The sequence below is a fragment of the Asterias rubens genome, chromosome 7 (genome assembly GCF_902459465.1).
Source record: "Asterias rubens chromosome 7, eAstRub1.3, whole genome shotgun sequence".
Lineage (NCBI taxonomy): Eukaryota > Metazoa > Echinodermata > Asteroidea > Forcipulatida > Asteriidae > Asterias > Asterias rubens.
Genome location: NC_047068.1, coordinates 2,485,449 through 2,509,040, shown reverse-complemented (window position 1 = coordinate 2,509,040; position 23,592 = coordinate 2,485,449). Strand labels below are relative to the sequence as shown.

General features: G+C 40.1%; 1 protein-coding gene across 2 annotated transcripts in view; it reads right to left on the bottom strand.

Annotated features, from left to right (window-relative positions):
* Positions 1-17,932, bottom strand: part of LOC117293064 (chitobiosyldiphosphodolichol beta-mannosyltransferase-like) — a 60,584-nt gene extending 42,652 nt beyond the window's left edge. Inside the window, exons 1-4 of one of the 2 annotated variants that reach the window (XM_033775275.1) lie at positions 17,576-17,932; positions 13,567-13,647; positions 10,864-10,970; positions 8,993-9,141 (exon numbers count right to left, since the gene is read on the bottom strand). In XM_033775275.1, the coding sequence (XP_033631166.1) occupies positions 8,993-9,141; positions 10,864-10,970; positions 13,567-13,647; positions 17,576-17,903 (665 nt within the window). In that variant the 5' untranslated portion in view covers positions 17,904-17,932. Of the gene's footprint in view, positions 1-8,992; positions 9,142-10,863; positions 10,971-13,566; positions 13,648-14,142; positions 14,196-17,575 lie in introns of those variants that run through there. The other variant, XM_033775276.1, reaches the window with a different exon arrangement.
* Between the last annotated feature and the right edge of the window lie 5,660 nt (positions 17,933-23,592).

Below are 23,592 nucleotides of genomic sequence, written 5' to 3'. Positions count from 1 at the left end.
TAATTTCAATCCAAGATGTAGCGGGTTACGCTTTTAATAGTATAGATATCAACCTCTACCCTCGCAGGTACCCATTTATAACCCTGGGTGAAGAGGCTAAGCAATTATAGTAAAGTATCGTGCTTAAGGACTTTAAGTGTCACGACTGGGATTCGAACCCACACTCCGGTGACTGCACCAAAACTTGGATTCGATGCTCTAAACCACTCGGCCATGACACTCTACAGTCATTGTCCAAAGTCGCCGTGTAATTTTTGGAGAAAAACACTATCTCGTAGTCTTAAAGGCATCCATCATTAACAGGGAGAACGGAAAAGAAAACACATAAAAAAAACAGTGCCATTGTGGGGAGGTTCAGTGTACATGACATTACAAAAATGCCTCAATGGAATCGACTCCGGGATCAAAGTACTCTTAAACTGATATTTCCCTAAATCAAATAGTGTTTTGCCCAAAATTAATCTGCTTATATATATTATAATAGAAGTACAGTTATAATTAAAGGTAGTTATCAAAACGAGGAACGGGTACCCGCGAGTCACTCGGCAAAACTCGTTACAATAACGAGCGATTACAAGCGAGTTCGAGCGGGTTTGAGCGATAACGGGTGATTACGAGCGGGAGCGAGCGGAAGCGAGTTGATTGCGGGAGTACCCCATTAAACATGTGGAACGAGGGCTAACGAGGAGTATTCATGCGTAAACAATGACCTGGAGATAATTCTTCAGCGTCGCCCATTTGTTGATGGATCTGAGTGTAGTTACTGTGTAAACATGGTCCATAAAGTCTTCTGCCGACCACACAAAGCACAACTGACTTGTGCCGACCACACAAAGCACTGTCAGAAAATCCTTTGTGGTCTGGCGACGGTTCCAGCAGTATGGCCATCTTATCCATCTTTTTAATAATTATCCGACCTTCAGACTTCGGAGTATTGTTATATGCAGAGAATGTACGAACTTTTGTCCATCTTATTGTTAATAATAATTGTCGTTGAAGGACATTTGCAGTTGGACAACATTTTTGTTTTAGTGGAAAAAAGAACGCCCATATACTCCGTCTTTTACATGATGATCCCGTTCAGGGACTGTTGGGTCAGAAACCTGGAGACCGTTTGAGTATAAATGTACTTTGTTTATGTTTAAAATAGAGAATGTCGGAAATCCCATCTTTTTAAAAATACTTGGGCGTTGTGGGATATTTGCAGATGGAAGATACCTTCATTTAAATTGTCCATACCCCGTCTTTAAAATAATAATCCCGTTCTGAGACTTCGTCTTTTAAATAATAATCCCGTTCTGAGACTTTCGGGTATTGTTAACAAAATGTTTTATATAGGAAATGTCTAAACTCACATTTAATTTTAAAATAATTTTCGTCGGGACATTTGCATTTGGATAATAACTAAATTAAAATGAAAACAAAAACGTCCGTAATCCCGTCTTTAAAAAAATAATCCCGTTCAGAGACTTTTGAGTATTGTTATCAAAATTTTTTATAATAGAAAATGTGCGAACTTCCGTCTTATAATAATGTCTTTTTTTATGATAACTTTCGTTATTTTTTTGTGGGACATTTGCAGTTGGACAATAATTTTGTTAATCGGAAAAAGGGAACGTCCGGATAGGCCTACCCTGCCTTTTTACTTAATTAGTGGCAAGAATGTCTGTACTTAGTCTTTTAAATAATATCCCGCTCAGAGACTTGTGCGTATTGTTGTTTTATTTTTTATTTTTTTATGTAGGAAATGTCCGAACTCCCGTCTTATTAATAATAATTAGGCAATAATTTTGAAAATTGAAAACAGAACGCCAGATCTCCCGTCTTTTAAATAATAGTCCTGTTCTGAGACGTTCGAGTAAACAAAATGTTTTATATAGAGAATGATCGAACTCCTGTCTTTCTTAATCATAGTTGTGGGACATTTGCAATTTTTTGTTTAAATTTTAAGAATGTTCGTACTCCGTCTTAAATAAAACTCCCGTTCTGAGACTTTCGAGTTTTGTTTACAAAATGTGTTATATTTATAGAGAATGTCCGAATTAGTTTTGGTAACATGGGGGGGGACGTCTGTACTCTGTCTTTTGAATAAAAAATACCGTTCTGAGTCTTTCGATATGTCAACAAAATGTATTATATGGAATGTCCGAACTCCCTTCTTAATAACTCCCGTTTTAATAATAATAATTGGGCGTTGTTGGATTTGCAGTTGAACAATATTTTGGTAAAATGTTTCCCAAGTATGTCCCTACTCCGTCTTTTAAATACCAGGTTAATCTCGTCTTTTAAATAACAATCCCGTTCTGAGACTTTCGAGTATTGTTAACGAAATGTTTTATATAGAGAATGATCAAACTCCCGTCTTTTTAATAATAATAATTGGGCGTTGTGGAACATTTGTAGTTGGACAATATTTTGGTTAAATGTTATTTTAACAACGTCACGGTCCGTACTCCGTCTTTTACAGACACGTTCTGTGACTTTTGAGTATTCTCAACAAAAATAATGTTTTATACAAGTGTCCGAACTCCCGTCTTTTTAATAATAATAATGGTCGTTGTGGGACATTTGCATTTGGACAATAGTTTTATAAAGTAAAACTAGAGTATTGTCAACAAAATGTTTTAACTGATGTAATTTAAAAAAAAGTTGGGAGCTAAACGCTTCTGGACTAAAGCTTCTGTATCTTCTGTGTTGTTGTATTAAGTAATCATAGTTGTTCTCAATGGCACATTGAAAACAGTTCAAGCGACATGGCAACAAACATATATTGTTGCTGGCAACCATTAACAAAACATTTCTGACCAGACCAAGCAAGTGCATCACAGACAATGCACAACCAGAGGGTGTTTAGTAAGGCGTGGGTCAGTCATTGTTGGCTACTTTGAAAAGACTTTGAAAATCGTGGCAAATCTTTTACCTCTCTGTTGTGCGTGATGTAAACCGTCCCTGGATAAAAATTGTGTGGTTTTATTTGCCAAGCAAGGAGTCCCCTCTCCCTTGACCAAAACTTAGTTTACTTGCACTTGTAAATGCAAAAAGTTTGGTATTTTAGGCATTTCTACAAGGTACAAAAATATGTCATAATGTTGAGGCCAAATAAAAGTATTTGCCCACCGAAAAAGTTTCATCACTCACTATTTCAATTCACAAAAATATTCATGGTGATCAAATCATGTGACTGAATATTTTGCTGAGCATTCTGGAAAAAAAAGCCATGTGCCTTATATCATTTTTGAAGAGTTTTTTATTTTTCAACCCTCATATATCAATATTATTATTAATGTTAAAATTTAAACTTGTTGATTCAATTATCACTATTTATTTATACGCTTTATTATAAATATTAAGAAAAAAAATATTTAAAAAATAAATAAAAATCACATTTGAAAGCCAGTAACTATTCACACTTGTTATTATTATTATTATTATTATATTTTTTTTGCAAGTTACCATGGTAATTTTTAAAATTTAATTTAAAAAATATTTTGAATAAAATGAAGACAACTGCTGGCTTTAGAGTCATACATGTACACAGAGTCTCAAAGAACACTTGCAGTCACTGCAGATGTTTCTTGCAAGTATGGCTCGGGAAACCATACTTTCTCGTTTGCCTTGTAAACAGGAAAAACTCAGACCAAATGGGGCCAGTTGAAGTCACCGAAGATCAGTGTGTGGTGTGAACATTTCAATGTCCATCAAGCTTTAATATATGTTTGCATACTTGAAGATAATTAGGGCATCGGTTGATATATGGCATCATTATTTGTTTCCAAATTCAAAGAAAAAGGCATAATACCAGGAAGAGGACTTGATCCATTTTTTCACTAATTTCTCAAAAACTACAACACCACAGCAAGTAATATTTTAAGGGAAGCTTTCAACTGTCATTATCTTCAAACTGTTCCAAGTTTAGTGTAAATCTGTGGACACAATGTTGTCGTCGTCGTCAAAAACCCCTATTTTTACACACGTTGGGAAAACCCTAAACCTTCGTGTACAAAGTATATGGGTCCAGAACTTGGTTAGGAAACGAATAAAAAGAGACTGCGCTGTGGTCCAGAACGTAAGTAGAAAAACAAGAAAAAGAGACTTGAGTAGACTCCTCTCAAGAAGTCACAACTCATGATAGGTACATACTGAATTGCATTTACATACATGTAGAGAATGTTTAACAATATTCATGGAAGTGACTGCATCCAGTTATAGTCAAAATGCGTAGACTCATCTCAAGAAGTCACAACACATGATAGGTACATATGGTGTTTACCAAAGAGAATATTGAACAATAACATGGAAGCGACTGCATCCAGTTATATTCAAATGAAGATTACGTGGTTAATGAATTAAGATTTTTAATTTTGTTTACATTTAGAGTAAACCTTATGTTCTAAGCTTCAATTTGGTATATGAATTCACTCTTTGGTTTTTGGTTTTACTGCTCCTTGAACACCCAACAGGATGGATATGTGCCCATTACAAGTTCATGATAATTATGTATTGGGTGCGTTTGATTAGCTTCCCTGTGTCGACCCCGCGGTGCTCACTCGGATGAGCCCCTGACAAGAGCTAATCGATCGATCCCTCACCCTCTCGTGATGAAGTCACTCCACAAGCAGGGCACTTGGGGCTGACCCGTGTGAGCCCCTGGAATGACGTCAAAGCTATTTGAACGCACCGGGGCAGAGCGGTGTCGACCCAGGAGAGGCCGAAGCTGAACGCACCCATTATACTTGGTGCTTCGCAGGATTTGACGCTTATCAAGCGCCATACATTCCTAGCTTATCAGGTGCATGGGCGTCAACCATGGGGGGACAGGGGGACATGTCCCCCCATCTTTTGGAGGGTGGGGGACACAATATGAACTGTCCCCCCCAATCTCTTTGACCAAGTTTTTCCTCACTTTTATTGTATAGCGGTAGTAATGAAACAAAATGCGCTACCTTATTGTTTGCGTAATCACAAGGACAGGGGATTCACTTTTATTAATAAACATCGGAGTAGACGGGAAATAAGGTTGAAATGGGTCTTTCAATAAGGGAATTAAAGAAAAGTGGTTGGCCGGTGTTTCTCCCTCCCTTTTATTGTAGTCCCACAACGAGGATCCACAACAGATATTGCAACGACGGACGGGTTGACGGTCGTAGCGTGTATGTAGTAATGTATCCTGCAGCGTGCACATTATGCACATGTACACATGCGAGTTCGTAAAGCTAGCAATCTGTTAACTGCGCTGCTCAATCTCGAGATTGCACAACAAATGTTGGGGGCACCGTATTGAGCAATGTTCGCCAGCGGGTTGCACTACGCCCTCGTATTTGCGCCGCCTAGAAATAAAATTCCCAATGTTACTGGACTCAACAATCAGGGCAGCTTGAAAACGTTTTGTTTGACCCCCCGGCGCAGCAGAGTTCTTTGTGTACGTCCATTCACCATTCTGCTGTTGCGGTGTGCGTGGTTGAGCTGAAGAAACCGCTGGCTGACACAAGTGTAGCCTGGATGTCTGGCGTCTGTATATAAAGATCGTGGGATAAATAGACAGGGGACGAGTCTATTTCGCTGAGACACGAGTATAGCCTGAATGTCTGACGTCAGCATGTAAAGATCGCTAGGATAAATAGACGGGCACCAGTCTAGTCTAACCCGAGTTGCGCTGAGAGGGGGAGCTGAGGGCGGTTGATAAACGTTTTACAAAGGGAACACGGAATACAATTGTGGTGGGATTTTCAACAGGATTTTGTCATCACACAGGCAGGTTTTTGTTCTCGTAAAGAAAAAAAACATTATTAAGAATATTTTACAAACGATCTTTCTTTTAAAAAAAGCTGTTTTTTCTCCTAAATATTTATACGTCGGCCTACAAGCCGCCCGGAGAATAAACCGCAGGAGTTCAAAAAAATGTCAAAATCAACATATAAAAAACCGCGGTTTATAATCCAAAGATTACGGTATATATCAAATGTCCCCCGTCAAAACTGGCCCTAGATTGCATCACAGAGCATCTAAAATGTAAAATTTTCCTGGGCCCTTTAGCTGGCCCGTACCCATGCCACAAACAGATTGACAGATTTGCCCCCTAAAACTTGTGTCATAGATCTACACCTGAACTTGATGCTGTCAACTCAAAAGGTTCTACTGCTGCTGACATTTTAAATGCTTAATATGTTCTGTTCCATTCTGTTTGCCTCTTATTGGCCTAAGATTGCACCACAGAGCATCTACGGCCTAAAAAAATTCTTGGGCCCTAAAGCAGGCCCAAGACCCCACGCCGTAAATGTTATGTCCACCCCCCCCCGCCCCCACCCCCCCATCTTTCAAGACGGATTGCACACCTGATTGTATTCTGTATCCGCCTTTGCTGAAGAGATAAGCGCTGATTGTCTGCGCTATAGCTGTGTAAGCAAAGATTCCTTGGTTTTGTGAACTACCCAAGGCAAGCCCACAAGCAAAAATTCCATGCTCACACGTGAAATACGCTTGCTGACGGTAATAAGTATAGTTTAATTATTCTCTCCTTAGACAAATGATCTAATGAGCTCTACAACTTCATTTTTTGTCTCATGCACATTGGCCCTCACTAGACAACCTGTGGATTTTTAAGGTGATGCCATCCTCATTCATTGACTGTGTTTAAATGGTGTTTCGGCAAAATCTCCAAAAGGCGACAGACAGCAAGCACAACAGCAAGGACGATAAATTGGAACCATGCGTTGATAGACAGGGGAAGGTAAACTTGAAACAATTTCCTTGTGCAAACAACTGAGACCGCAGTGTATGAAACATAGTTTGATCTGCTTTTCAGATTGCGCCAAACCAGAAAAGCAGATGTCCACTTTTGACCCACTTTTGACCCACTGTGTGACAACACGTCCAATCTGCTTTTCGGATAACTGAAAGGTTAACTAGACAGTGAAGCTGCCATGGCGAGCTGCCGATCGCCAGATAGAACCAATGACTGACAGAAAAACCAATCATTTGATCAACTGATGGTCACAATGGTGGAGACATTGACAAGTATGAAGTTAAGACCATTTAAGGTTTTCATCTTTTCATATTATCTACATGTAAGCAGCAACATTTGATTGAAGTTTTAAATCTGTACATCATTGCAATAAAGAGTGATGACCATTTAAAGGGACACGTTGCCTTGGATCGGACGAGTTGGCGGTGTAAAAAGCATTTGTAACCATTTGTTATAAAATGCATATATGGTTGGAAAGATGTTTTAAAAGTAGAATACAATGATCCACACGAATTTGCCTCGAAATTGTGTGGTTTTCCTTTTGCTTTGCGAACTAACCCGGTCGGCCATTTATGGGAATACAAAATTTGAATCCCATAAATGGCCAACCATGTTAGTCGACAAGGTAAAAGGAAAATCATGCAATTTTGAGGCATATTTGTGTGGATCATTGTAGTTTACTTTTAAAACATCTTTCCAACTATATGCATTTTATAGCAAACAGTTACAAGCGCTTTTCAAAGACCATCTCGACTGGCCCAAGGCAACAGGTTCCTTTTAGGTTTTCATTGTTTTAGCTCATTCAACTTGAACCAGTGCACACACACACACATTCATTGAACTAGTCAGTGGTACATGTATACACATATATACACGTACAAGTACAGAAATGTATTCAGATGTTTAATTTCCAGAAAAATAGTTTCAATTCAGTACATAAGTGTAATAAGAAGTTATGACCATTTAAGGTTTTCATTGTTTCAGCTCATTCAACTGGAACCATTGATGCACTCTTTGAATTTTATCTTTTCATATGTATCTATACGACAGAAGCAATGTATTAAGTTTCAAGTCAGTACATCGTTGCAATAAGAAGTTATGATCATTTAAGGTTTTCATTGTTTCAGCTCATTCAACTGGAACCAGTGACAGAGAGATTGATTTTTGTTTAAACAAATTATTTCAAAACTTTAAGATTTAAGTTTGAGTTTGTTTCTTTAAAATCCAGATGTCAATGTTTGACTTTGAGCCTGAAAAAAAAACTTTAACATTTTTTGTATTCCAAAAACTGTAACATTTTTTGTATTCCAAAAACTGTAACATTTTTTGTATTCCAAAAACTTTAACATTTTCTTATTCCAAAACTTTCAACGTTATTGGAAAACATAGCTAAAAACTACAAAAAATGACTGACAAGTATATATAACAATCTCACTTGGGCTTGTACATACCAAAAACAACTCAACTCAAAGACTGAAACTTAAACCAAAAACATTTCCACTGAGTGCGGACGGCTGGACGGACGGACGGACAGACGGACGGACAAAATCGGTATTACATATAGGCTCGCATACTGCTAAAGCAGCTTGCCAAAAAGTGGATTAAACTAAAATGTTCAATCCACACTTCTGCCTTCAGGAAACCCAAATAGCAGATGTCCACTTTTGGACTGTCAGTTTAGAAAATAAGTAAAATCTGCTTATCAAAAAAATCAAAATCTGAAATAAAAAAAACAGAAAAATGGATACATGTATAACTAAAACGTTCAATCCACTTTTTGGGAGGCAGAAAAGCAGAGAACTGGAAAAATGCATCAGGAAACAACATTTAACCTGCTTTTCAGAAAAGTGGATGGAACCAACACTCTGTTGATGAGAAACAGCAGAGCTCAAGTCCAGCATGTTTGACCGTTCTGTCACAACATGCCACAGTAACAAAGTGACATAATAATGATATCCTGTACCTCACATATGTACATACAATGATCAACATGACATTCCACAGAAGACAGAAGTGGATGCACTCAACAAAATGGAATATCAGACAGTTTTCACAGTGGGCATCTCTTCAATTGTTTTTAAATGTGTCCATCAGGCTTTCGTTTTTCGAGCCCAGCAAACATTTGTCTTGTATACCTGTTTACCCGCGGTAAGTGGTTAACAGTTCAGATTACATGTAAATACTTTACAAGTAAATAATCTCCCTCTAAAGAAACTTCACTTTTTTTAAATGGAATAAAGTAATACTCACCATTTAGAAAATCGAACCAAGATATGTCTTTCTCCCAACGAGAGACCAAGCAGACTGTAGCCATAGTTATGCCAATCAATGATGAACTTACTTCCATACAACCTACTACAGACCCAAGCCACAGCTAATGTTGGTATGGCTGGTGGATTCTACAATAAAGAGAAGAAATAGAAAGTTGTTTGCAATCAAATGATGTTGGATGTTTGGATGGTATTTTTATATGTAGCCCCAAGTATTTTGATTGACAAGTATTTTGATTGACCTAAGGAAGTTTTAGTAGCCCAGAAAACCCTGGGGGAGGTTGATATACATCTATACTAAAATAGCGCTTAAATGGCATGGGCGCCGCCATGTTGTTTTCACTTCAAGTGGTGCCCGCACCCTGCTAAAATGATGCGTCTTGGGGTAAATTTCGGGGTACCCGTGGGTTGGGGGCATGTGTTGTTTGTGACGTCACAGTCAAATCGCGAGCGTGCAGTAACTTTGGGATTGAGGGCAGGTGTCCTTTGTGATGTCACAGTCACAGCGCGACCGTCCAGTAACTTCACGCGTACATACAGTAAAGAACAATGCATGGGATCGAGGCACGATGACAGGACGAAGGCTGGTGGTGGTGGGGGTTATTAGAGCAAGTTGTGGGACAGGGAGAAGGAAGGGGCATGCAGTGTGGTACGTCTGTTGGAAAGGGGCGGGTAACGGCAAAAAATGAAGGAAACAAATTAAAAGGGCTTGGAAAATAATACGGATGGGAAAAAGAAAAAGGGACTAATGATGACATTGGACAGGAAAAAAATAAACTGGACAGAGAAGAAAAATACACGAAACCACCTTACTGGTGGGACCCGCGTGGAACTGGGAAAGTTATGGACGGCAAAAAGTGCAAAGAACAATTCAAGGGCGGGATGGCGGGAAGGAGGCACGGTTTAGATTTGGGACGGGGACAGGATGAAGGGGCATAAAGTGGTATGTCTGTGGAACGGGGGACGGGAAATGGCAAACATAAAATGACAAGGAAAATGAACAGGGCTGGGGTATGGCATGAAGAAAAACAAAAAGGGGCTATCATAATTTGGGACATGGGACAGGAAAATATTAAACTGAATGGGGGGGGGGAATCAATCCCATGAAACGGGAAAAGAACCACAAACGGGACCTGCGGGAAACTGAAAAAAATGAGTTATGGGCAAACAGTGGCAAGCAAAGAACAATGCACGGGATCGCAGGGATGGGAGGCAAGGAGGCGTGGGTTAGATATGGGACGGGATAGGCAAGGGGCACACGGTGGGACAGGGAGTTGGGAAAAAAAATGAACAGGGCTGGTGAGGGGGAAAAAAGAAAAGGGACTTGAAAACGATACAGGACAGGAAAATAATAAACTGAACGGGAACAAAATAAACGAAACGGGATATAAACGGGACTGGGAAAGAACCACTATCGGGGACCCACTGAAAACTGGAAAATATGGATGGGATCGACAAATAATGCCGAAACGGAACAAAAGACTGACAAGTGTACGATTTCACAAAGCACTAAGATTCATCTTAACTTAGGATGGGTGGTTTGCCACAGTGATTTGTATTGTGACCCTGCCCAGCCACTTTAACTCTCCCCTGTACACAACGCTACACTTGCAGCATTTTGTACATAGAGCTTTCTAGCGGGGGCTGCGCTTCGCGCGGCATCCTGCTAGTGTACATGTAGATCAAAGGGCGAAAAACCCTGGGGGAGGTTGGTATGGGGGGGGCGATGTGCTCTCAGCTGTTGTTGGCTAAGCAAACAGACCATGTTGCATTGGACTAGGGTAGGCGCAGCTGGGTTTCATCCCGCTAGTTCTAGAGTTTTAAGAGCAAGACCTGTTACATGAAAATTACCTGAACCAATATATGTGAAGGCCACTGAAGTTTGATTAGCATCACATAGTATAACTGCATTGACTGCCAGATCACCTTGGACACATAGCTGATGACACTGGGAAACACTGGAAGGAGACATTTTTTATTAATCAATAACAACCTTTTTTGAAAACTAAACCAAATCAAACTTTGAGATCAACTAACACCAAAATATAATTCATGTTCTTTTGTTACAGAAATATAAAGGAGTAGGCCTAATATTCAACTGAAAATTACCTCATGATAATGTAAAAAAAAAAGACCATCTTGATCAGTGTAATTCTTGGCAAAAACGCAGAGTTTCATAAAAGCCCCTCAATACCCGGAAATAAAAACGCACACAGTTCAAATATTAGTTTTTTAGATCAGGATCGATACATCTATTCCTTTCAGTTAAAGTCACCTGGAAATAGATTTTTTTTTCTTTCAAACATAAGAGTATATGCTTACGAACAATAAAACAATTTTTTTAGTAATTGTTTGTCACGATTTGTATGTTTAAAAAATATATAAAGTTGTGTTGGGGGCTGACTCCTCCTACCCCTTTTGTGACGTCAATCGAGGCAGACTTTGCCTGCAATGCGTATAGTAAACACACGTGCAAAGTACATGTACGTCCAAGTCGTGAGTTGGTACATTTCAAAAAGTGTTTTTCTGCATTCAGCAGCAACACACCTGGTCGGCATTGCCGGAAAAAAACAAAAACATTATTTCTTTTGAATCGTACAAACTCACGACTTGGTCCGTACATGTACTTTGCAATTGTGTTTACTCTACACATTACAGGCAAAGTCTGCCTCGATTGACGTCACGAACAGCGCCCTCTCGGGTCGGGGTCTACTCTTAAATTTGTAAATAACTTAAGAACTGATTTTTAAAAACCTTAGTTAACTGTTTATTCACATTCCACTCATCAAAACACATATATTAGTGACAAAAGCTTTATTTTGAAAAAATACCACTTCCAGGTGACTTTAAGGTCATGACACAGTGTATGTTAAATATGAACAACAGACAGTGCTTCAATTAGGAATCATACAACTGTCAAATAAGAGGCTGTAACATGCAACCTTTTTTCACAAACGGACACTTTAGCTCCTGAAGCTAAACTTTCATGTTAGAGAAAACTGTGTTAAAAGTTATAAAATAATGAAACGATTGTTTTGGTCACTGTCTGCCATTTAAACTTGGACAGTTATCCAGCATGACAAGGGAGATATTAAATCATGCATTTGTCAAACCTGTATAATACCTTTAAAGGGAAGGTACATGTTTGGTAGTTGTCAAAGACCAGTGTTCTTACTTGCTGTATCTCAACATGCATCAAATAACAAACCTGTGAAAATTTGAGCTCAACTGTTCATCGGAGTTGGGAAAAAATGATGAAAGAAAAAACACCATTGTTAGACGAATTTGTGTGCTTTCAGACAGGAATAAAAGACTTCTAGCTAGAAGTCTTTTAATATTTTAGTGAGAAATTACGTCATTTTCAAAAACTACATTACTTCAGAGGGAGTCGTTTCCCACAATGTTTTATACTATCAATAGCTCTCCAATGCTCGTTACCAAGTCAGTTTTTAAGTTAATATTTGTTTTGAGTAATTACCAAACGTGTACCTTCCCTTTAAATGATTAATGAGTAATCAACTGTTTTGATGAGTTATAAACAAATTAACCCAAGTGTCTCTTCATGAAATCTGTACAAGAAAAGGCTTTGTGTACAAATAACGCGTAAATGCAAATGTTCTTGAAAACTTAAATTTATCTAGGTCATACAAAGTGTCTTTTAGTGAAAAGTCAGTCGTAGAGTAATCATTTGGCACCGTGCTGAAGCAATGTACTTCAACTTAAAAATATTACAAAACGATTTGTAGGTCATTCCATGCTAACTCACCTGGGCCCAATTTCATGGCTCTGCTTACTGTCAGCACAAAATCGGCGCTTACAGAAGCAGGGAATTCTGTGCTTACGGCAAGCACATTTCCTGGGTTAGCAGCGAATTTTGGCTTCTGCGCATATGCGCAGAAATTCGGTGCTTGCACGTTAAGTGGGGAATCGTGATCGTAAGCGCAGCATTCGGAGGTAAGCAGAACCATGAAATTGGGCCCAGATGGGGTAGCAGGTGCACATCTAAGATTTTGCGAAAAAATCTTTGAAACACACATAAAAGTTTAGAATCCTTCTCATTGACATTTCCCGAGGTATGACCTAGCATGTTTGAAACTCGAGTGCACAAGCTCTGACTTGGCTACTTAAAATGCTAACATGAATCTTAGCAATTAAAGGCAGAGTCAGGGCAAGCATTTAAGCTTAGATGATCAGATCTGTTCTCAAAAACTTTTTAATATTTAAACTGAAAAGTATTAATGGAAGGAAAAGAGTGCTGACTCAGTCTTAAACCCTTGCAATAAAGGCCTTGCGATAGGGGATCCATCTTTGGTTCCACATTTTTTGTACGGCCAAAACTCTGCCGGTTTCCAATAGCTGCTTAAAGGCCCGGTCACACAGGCCCCAATAACGAGAACGATAACGAGAACGATAAAAATGCACGTCCTCGATTGGTTGAAATGCTCCACGCATATCAATTCTATAATAACATTCTTTGTGATAAACTTGTTACATCTTTTGTCAGGTTTGTGTTCGTCTTTCTCTATGGTCTAATAAGGCAAGCGAGTAACTTACCTCTCAGAAATCCTGGTGGGTCCGACATTATGTGTAAAGTAATTTTGTCATTCACAAGTACATCTCCATGAGGCTTGGATCCTGTGAGTAATATTCAAAATTGTGTAGAAGATTGAACAATTGTGATGTGACTTAACATGAGCCAATGTGAACAAGTACATGTAGACACGAAGGTCAGTATCTGATTGGCTCAAGTATTTAAAATTCTGGCTTCAAAAATCGGCATGATCCCTCAACAATTTTCTGCCGATAATAAATTCTTATAGGGCCTATATAGGGCATTTCACAATAACTGTCTCAATAATAGTAATAATATAATAATAGTAATATCGAAGTCTTATACAGCGCACGTCTACCAAACAAGCTTCTCAAGGCGCTGAGTATTATACAAACTTTCAGAAAGATAGGTTATTGCAGTGATGGATTCTGAGACCCAATTATTTAGCAACTTCTAAAGGTCCTATGGCGCATTCAGTAGCCACAGCCAGGAACGCCGGGGCGAACCCCTTCTCTTATCGATAAGTGCACTGAGTTCTCTCACATGCATTACACAACACATGGGACCAATGGCTTTACGTTCCATCCACAGGACGAAGCAATAGTTAGGGCCTAAGTGTCTTAGTAAAGGACACAAGCGTCACGGCTGGGGATTTAAACCCACACACTGCTGATCAGAAACAACACCAATGCGATTTACAAAATCGAGCTTTGTAAAATGGGCATGTCAATGCAAATTAGGGCTCCGATAGTAACTAGCATTGGGTGGGTCCTTGCTCTATGGTGTAATGTTGGTCTCAACTGTAACACTTGAGAAACCCTTGACAATGAAAAATATCATTAGTTAAAAAACAAGTACATCTTTTAAACAAAAGCTTTCTGTCAGTGTTGCTACTCCCATTGTCAGTTGCATGCACAAAGAGTATTAATGTATAAACACTGACCATGGGTTACGCTGAAGTCTTTTTGGCTTCCAAGATGGAGTTTTTGCACAAAGCCTTGTGACAACAATGACTTATGTCACTTAAAATTTATTACACTAAATTATCTTATTTCGGTATAAGATGTCGACTTCAAGCGTGTTAGCAAAACGAAGTGGAGTGTGAACAGTTCCATAGAAACAGTTCTACTCCACTTCAAAATCAAACTTGACAAGGTCCACGGGGAAATGGGCTCTTTACCCCATGGGTGGGCCATGACCAGCTTGCAGGCAACAGCTAGTTGGCAGTCTACAGGTGAGATACGTGAGATATAAGTCTTTTGCTTCAGCTGCACCACGCATCTGGGAACTCTCTACCACTTAATATTAGATTGTGCTTTGTACCACAAAATTCAAATCTCTTCTCAAAAGTGATCTTATGTCATAGGTTTCAAGGACTAATGTTGTTGTGTCTGTTTTTCTTTGTTTTGTTTGGATTCGGCGTCGGCTCCTTTCCTCGTCTGAAGCCCCTGAGTGTGTACGTATTAAAAGCACGGTAGTTGTCAAAACAACCATGGGGCCAAGCTAGCCCAAGCCGAATCCGGACCCGAAGCCGTGGTTTCAAAAACAGCCATAGATTCCCACGTAGCAACCACTCACGTGATCTATCTAGTGACTAAAGGGAGAATGATATCTAGCCGACGATAATTTTGCTTTGAACTTTCGAGGTTGGATGTCGTCTCTTTTGTTGGGGAAAAGTTTCTGTATGGCGCCAGCACTTTTTCATTCGATATGGAATTAATGAGAAATCCCTTTTTGTAATTATGAATGAAAACTTTCCCGCCATACGGAAAGTTATCCATAGTGGGTATAATAATAATAGTACTCAGTAATAATAATAGTAGAAGTAACACTAGTGATCTATGTATACCAAAAATTTATAGTTTTTTAAATGTTTGAGCATAACCTACGAACGAAAGGAAACTTTATTCTCAGTATATATTTTATAAATAATTATATAATAGGCCTAAAGCTAGCCCCACTTGTGTGGCCAAGGATAGCTGAGGCCTAAAGCTAGCCCCACTTGTGTGGCCAAGGATAGCTGAGGTCTAAAGCTAGCCCCACTTGTGTGGCCAAGGATAGCTGAGGCCTAAAGCTAGCCCCACTTGTGTGGCCAAGGATAGCCGAGGCCTAAAGCTAGCCCCACTTGTGTGGCCAAGGATAGCTGAGGCCTAAAGCTAGCCCCACTTGTGTGGCCAAGGATAGCTGAGGTCTAAAGCTAGCCCCACTTGTGTGGCCAAGGATAGCTGAGGCCTAAAGCTAGCCCCACTTGTGTGGCCAAGGATAGCTGAGGCCTAAAGCTAGCCCCACTTGTGTGGCCAAGGATAGCCGAGGCCTAAAGCTAGCCCCACTTGTGTGGCCAAGGATAGCTGAGGCCTAAAGCTAGCCCCACTTGTGTGGCCAAGGATAGCTGAGGCCTAAAGCTAGCCCCACTTGTGTGGCCAAGGATAGCTGAGGTCTAAAGCTAGCCCCACTTGTGTGGCCAAGGATAGCTGAGGCCTAAAGCTAGCCCCACTTGTGTGGCCAAGGATAGCTGAGGCCTAAAGCTAGCCCCACTTGTGTGGCCAAGGATAGCTGAGGCCTAAAGCTAGCCCCACTTGTGTGGCCAAGGATAGCTGAGGCCTAAAGCTAGCCCCACTTGTGTGGCCAAGGATAGCTGAGGCCTAAAGCTAGCCCCACTTGTGTGGCCAAGGATAGCTGAGGCCTAAAGCTAGCCCCACTTGTGTGGCCAAGGATAGCTGAGGCCTAAAGCTAGCCCCACTTGTGTGGCCAAGGATAGCTGAGGCCTAAAGCTAGCCCCACTTGTGTGGCCAAGGATAGCTGAGGCCTAAAGCTAGCCCAACTTGTGTGGCCAAGGATAGCTGAGGCCTAAAGCTAGCCCCACTTGTGTGGCCAAGGATAGCTGTAAGGATGGGGCGGGGGTACCGGACACTTCGGCACCTTGCAAACTCAGCACCAGCAAACTCGGCACTTAGCAAACTTGGCACCTCGCAAACTCGGCACCAAACAAACTCGGCACCGGCCTGTTTTGGTCCAACAAACTTGGCACCAAACAAACTCGGCACCGGACTATTTAGGTCCATCAAACCAAACAGCAAATACCACTGAAGACAAGAGTCAAAACAAGTTAAGTACGTATACTTAACACCATAAAAACTGGTTTGAATTTAGTTGAAATAATTAGTAGTAATGCTAGCTTATGACCATAACCGCTTCTGAATTTCTAAAAACTTTTTGTAAATGTTCCCAAAAAATACTTGGACATCGAAATTACGTATTTCCGACTCATAAACGTCTTGAAAAGTTTACACAAAATAAATAATAATTATTTTGATTATCTTTGAAAAGGGCGACCTCACTATGACAGTAAAAAATACATATTAATTATTAGTAATGTATCGTCGATACGACGTCGACCTCGTCGATACACACGACGAGGATCGTGATTTTTTTCAATTTCCAACTGGGTGCCGAGTTTGCAACCGTGGCAGATTGAGCTATCAAGGTGCCGACTTTGTAGTTTGCAAGGTGCCGAGGTTGTGGGTGCCAAGTTTGTTGGTGCCGAGTTTGCAAGGTGCCGAAGTGTCCGGTATTCTGTAAGGATTCAGCTATCCTTGGCCACACAAGTGGGGCTAGCCTAAAGCCTGACGAAAATACAGTAGTTTTTATCCTTTTTTTTCTTCAAAATATTTCCTCAATGGTGTTTTGAGAGTTATCAAAGGATTTATTAGGCATTGAGGACCAAGCTCGTGTTCTCAGAATTTGTGTCATAATTTTTGAAAGTGGTAAAAATAGGGCAAATCTGGTAACTGGCTGTCGAAATTGTACGTATTTGACCAGATTGTAACTAAACTTGCCGCTCGAACCGATCTCGTAACCCTCCGGCCTTTTTTATAAAAACGGGAATTGATTGAGTTGAGGTAAATTAGCAGACTGATAATCGAATGAAAAGGTGGGGGTGGTGCCATATCAGGGATACGGAAAATTTTCCACCAACATTATCAAGAACTTCAACTTGACCTGCGTTCCTACCTCCATATCCAACTATTTCTACATCAAAACCCTCGGTCGCCAATGAGAGTGCATGGTACTGCATCCGTGGTGATCTTCCTATATCACCAAGGACCAAGAGGCAAGCCCTTGATCCACATCTAGCCTTTCGATAACCCATAGCCATGATAAAAAACAGCGTCGTTACACACATCACAGAGTACAACTCCTGAAAATATAGGTACACCTCCATTAACAGAATGAGGCTACCCTGAACGAAAAGATCCACGTTCGGAGAAGAAAACACCGTCATCGCGAATGATTTAAGGAACACTATAAATAATATAATTTTGATTTTCACACATGTCATAGCTCAAACAAAGTACGAGTGCGCCTTCACCGTCCTTTATCTTTGACCCTTACGTTGCGCCCCGGTCGCATTTTTGTTTCCCAGGACAGATGAGGCAACTCGCCGTAGGGGTGCGTTCCACTCGTGCAAACGGACCGACAGATAGTAAGTTGCCCTAGCTGTCCCAGGAAAAAAAATAGTCGGTCAAGGGTCTTCGCGCGTTCATAAAAATACACAGTTTTCAGGCCGCAGTTCAAGATTTCCATCGCGCAACAAGCGGCCTTGACACTCGACTGTAAGTTCCCCCGATCCCAGAATTATTAACGACAAGAACAAAATACAAGACAAGTTAAAGATGTTAAAGCCAAAGGCACTAACAGAAGTACTCAGCCAAGCTAATTCAGGAGGAATTCAGAGTTCGCTGTAAGTACATGTAACCATGTTATTAACGACGGTTAACCCTTTCAATACCACATTGTTTATTGCAAGCGCCCAACCGGATACCGCATTGTTGACAAGGTCACAATGCTGTGTACCGTATTTTTTCACACTAAAAAAAATATAACGCAATTTACAGTGTGTACTGTTTTCAATATTGATTTTCTGTGGAAAGACATTATTTTTTTGAAAAACTTTGTGCATGCAATTTGTAGCATATGAAATGACCTTTCCTACGATGTCAAATTTGTATTATTTAATTTTGTTTGCAAGATTTCTGGATGTCGGACACTTCGTACCTTTGCCACTTCGTACCCTGGACACTTCGGGACACTTCGTACCGTAACCAAATTGGTCACTTCGTACCGTGGGCGGGGTACGAAGTGACCATCAGCTGAGTCACTTCGTACCTTCATTAAAATGTGTATTCCTCAATAATTTAATGTTTGTTGAGATACAAATTAATAAAACATAATGAATTATAATTTTCGTTTGAATATGTGAATGTCATTTTTAATGTGAAACTAGTTACTGCCAAGGACAACATCTTCCGCCAATATTTTGTACAAATATTTTAAAGTCAAACAATCACGCAATCGTCGAAATGGCTCCTTGGTCCCAACAAAATAGTAACAGTTGGTTTGATTTGCTTTTATTCCATAACAATCCGATCACAAAGCACAAAACAATCATAAACGATGCAGAAATCCCGAATTAGAACGAAGGTAGGAAGTGTCTTGTGAGAAGGTACGAAGTGACTCGTGAGAAGGTACGAAGTGTCTTATAAGAAGGTACGAAGTGTCTAGGTACGAAGTGTCCAAAGTCACTTCGTACCTTGAAAAGGTACGAAGTGTCCAGGGTACGAAGTGGCAAAGGTACGAAGTGTCCTGACACCAGATTTCTGGCTGAAAAAAAATACTTCTATTTTTATTCGGGGTTTCTGTCTCAAGAAAAACAACAAGATTTTCAACTTATTTTTCCTCAAGAAAAGTTTGTAAAAACTTCTCAGAAAATATAACCGTTTTTATTATAGGCTTCTATTTCCATTTGTACCATAATCGGAACCTATTTTGCTGAAAAATCTTATCTGTTTTGAAAGTGTTCAGCTACCACGGTCACTTCGACCAGCACGAGTGGGTCCAGGCCCGCCCGCCATGCACGCCCAAGCCCACGGCGTGCATGGCGGGTGACGTGCTCAGTCCAGTTAGCTACCGTTGGTATATAGTCCGGTTTTGTCATCATCTGACTGCATGTCTGGCGACGAAATACCACAATTTGATGCCAAATGTTCACTAGATACATTGATAGAACTTCCCAAGTCTTTTTATAGAGTCACTATATAGGCAAACATTTAAGCCAAAACCTCCGTGCAATGAGCAGACATGATGGTGATTTTTGACGAAAAAAAAACGGAAGCGTGAAATCTTCAGGTGTACTTTTCTCGGAAAGTCAAAATGGCGACCCCCTATACAATACATACCATTGCAATGCTTGGTAAACAAGCAACCCGTCTATATAAAACCTAACAACAGAGGGCGCCAAAAAAATTAAATACAATCTCTCAAAGGCAAGGCTTTTTTCAGTCGAGTTTTCTCGACATTGGGACGGAGCGACTACACAACGCACAGTCGAGTTTTCTCATTGCGCAGTCGAGTAAACTCGACAATGGTATTGAAAGGGTTAATCGTAGTTGTATCATAGCCGTAGGACTATATCGTAGGAGGTCCTGTTTTCAATCAAGGTGTCCCTTACTTATAAATCGTAGCGTCATACGTTATCGACCCTCATATGTTTTCGGTCCCCAACTTTGATTCCCGTTTACCGCGAAATTGTGCAAGCTGCACCGGTGACAGAAGCTATGCAGTTGATCATGCTGAGAGTAAAGTTTCCTGTCGTTGGTTACGCTCATACATTTATAAAATGATTGATTTTGGTATTAATCACTAGTGCATTATTATGCCAACATTCAAATGAGTCAAAGAAACATCCAACCTCGAAAGTTCAAAACAAAGTTACTATCTGCTAGATTGAGTTTCATTCTGCTTAAGTCACTAGATGGATCACGTGAGGTGGTTACTATTTGGGATTCTATGGTGTGCAAATCAAGGTGTCCCTTACTTATCGTAGCGTCATACGTTATCGACCCTCATATGTTTTTGGTCCCCAACTTTGATTCCCGTTTATCGCGAAATTGTGCAAGCTGCACCGGTGAGAGAAGCTATGCAGTTTATCATGCTGAGAGTAAAGTTTCCTACTTGACTATGCCCCAAGTAGAAGTACCCAAGTAGAAGTAGAAGTAGAAATGTGGGGAAAATATTAAAATATTTTAAGTGAAAATGACAACATTTTTTTTATTGATTTACTGCATACTTACTGTAATAAATTCCGATAAGCGTAATAAATATTAAGTCTACATTAAAGAGAAAATATCATAGATTGGTTTCTTATCTCCTGAAACCACACATTACTGGTCTGAAATGGGGGGAAATGGATTGTTATGAAGTGTGTGTGCTTCAAGGGGGGGGGGGTGTTTTTACTTTCATGCCTTATGATATCTCTGGATTCTAATATAGTAGCCATAATGCCTTAGGACACAAATGTAATTAAATTTGTTAAGTAGTAATTGAATAATATGTTTGATTTATTTTGCACGCCATATTATTACTAGCTTCTGAATTATCAATAAAATACCAACCAATGAAAGGTGTTAAAACATATGACGTTGCTCCAATGTTGTGCATGCATTTGAAGCACTGTTAATGGCGGACTGTCTCTCGCAATGTAAAACCAAAACTTTAAAAATTTCAACACACCATGAAGTGAAAGTGTTATTGTTAAAAAATTGGATAGATGATTTGAAAAAAAAAAATTAGTTTTTGATTGTGAAAAATTTTCCTGTTATCCTACTGAAAACACATGACACCAGGATAATTACGTACTTACGTACTTACTTACGGTTTAATGGGTATATTAATTAGGCATAGCCTTTGTGACCCCATATCCTATCTTTTCTTCTTTCCAGTGAGTGTCCAGTTTAAATTAATTTGACTTAAATCTTGCAACAGTTTTGGCATCCACTATAGCTTGTGGAAGAGAGTTCCATAGTTTATTACCTACTCTTTGGGTGAAGAACATTTTCCTGCATCCAATGTTTTTCTTCAGGGATGGCTTGAAGAGCTTGAGAGAGTGACCTCTTGACTCTTGTTGTGGTTATGTCTGATGTTCTGAAGAATTTTCTGCTGTCCACCTTGTCGAGGCCTTTTAATATCTTGAAGGTCTCTATAAGGTCTCCTCTTTCTCTTCTCTTCTCTGGCCGGGACCTAGAGACGATTACAATTTTTTTTAATGTTGAGATAGCTAGCAGGCCTTCATTTTAATAAATCCAAGGAGAGCTGTAAATCGCTCTCCTTAATTCAAGAAAATGAATTAAGGAGAGCGTTTTGCTCTCGCTAACAAAACCCAAGTTTAATGAACACGTACTCAAGAAAATGAACACAAAGTTCACCAGTTGTTTAACTTTTTCTTACTCAATTTAATGAGTTTACTTTAATCATGAAACAACTTTTTTGCAATCCCACTCCATACCATTTCAGTGCGAAATTAACATCCATGATCCAGAGACAAACAGTGACACACAGTCACATTTTAATGTGTCTGACTGTCTCATTGACCAATCACAACCGCGAAACCTGATCACCACTTGAGCGGTGGCATTTGGTGATATTTGTACTTAATGGTGATCAGGTTCCACGGCTGTGATTGGTCATTGAGAAATGGGTGAGGTTAAATGGATCAGTGGCATAGTTGATCAGGGACAATTTCGTCCTGCAATTTTGCATAGCAAAATATATAGACTGAACAAGTTTTTTGCACATTGAATAATGAGTAGCAAATAATATTGAGTAGCAAATGATGAATTTTGATTAGCAACTGATACATTTCGTGTAGCACTTGCTAAGCTTTACAAGGGAAATCGTTCACTTCACTGTAGATGAAAGAATAATGAGTTTGTTTACAACTAAATTGTTTTGGTATTTGTTGTTGCTTTGATATTGTTAAAGGTTTTGCTGTCTACTTTCTTGTGTCTTACTTATGTTTGGAAAAATCAAAAAGATGAGTCATCTGAAGTGTCATCAGGGTAAGTTGCTGATTCTGACCCAGCTTCATCCTCAGGCTCAGACCCACCGCTGTCACTGTCGGAGCTGCTACATGACTCGCTGTCTGAGATTTGCTGGAAGTGGTTGTCTTCTGAGAGTTTTATCTTCTTTGGACCAGGACCATCATCAGTAACTCGTTTGCGCCTCTTGGACATGAAGACTTTGAGAGCATCCTCAAGTATCTCGTCACGCTCGAGCTCCTCCCAGGAATGATGATTGGCCTTGATAAGAAGAAGATCCTCCATGGTGTTGTGGTTGAGGGAGAGCCTTCGATCAGACAGCATCGATGTCAGGATGCTGAACCCACACTCAACAGTGCTGTTGCTCACTCCAATGGCCATGGCTACCTCGACAAGCAGGCATATGTTTGGCATGTCATCTCTCCTGTACTGGACAATCTGCCCCCACATATCCTTGGCCTTCATACCTCTGTAGAAACTAGTGTGCAAAACTTTCAACATCTGCCACTCTCGCTTGATCTTGCTGGACTGGAAGCCAACAGCAGCCAATGAAGTTGAGAAGTGAGCAGCAACAACTTCCATTGCTTCCACCTCAGCAGTCACGTCATCCTCTCTCCAGTTAGCAGGATTCAGCCAAAACATGCTTATCTACACGCTCTTGTTTTTGAATGAGCTGAATCGGTCATCAAGTCGCTTTATCAACAAAGGAACGCACTTCTGACGGAGACTGTCGCTGACATCATTTGCTGCATGACGGAGATTACTTTGGCACATTCTCTCCAAAGAGACTGTTGAGTATTTCCGATTTTCTGCACTTCTTCTCATGTGGCCCTCTTTGGGAATATCCCGGCTAATTTTACTGTTATTTGGGTCATAAGTAAATCCAGCTTTCTGGATCAGAGAGGCTTTCATCCTCAAGTAGGCCCTGCAAGCTGATCTTTGTCATCTCAATTGCAGGAAGAACTTCAAAAGCATGGAGATCCCCTCTCTCAAACTTCAGGGACAGAGCTGAGATGATGTCAAGAAACTCAAAGAACAGACAGCTGGTGGCAAGAAAATCAGGTCGTCTCAGCTTTTTCAGAATACCTTTGAGTTTGGCATTCAGGTTACTGTGAGTGCTGTGCATGATGGAGTTCTCAATAGACAGAGCAAGAA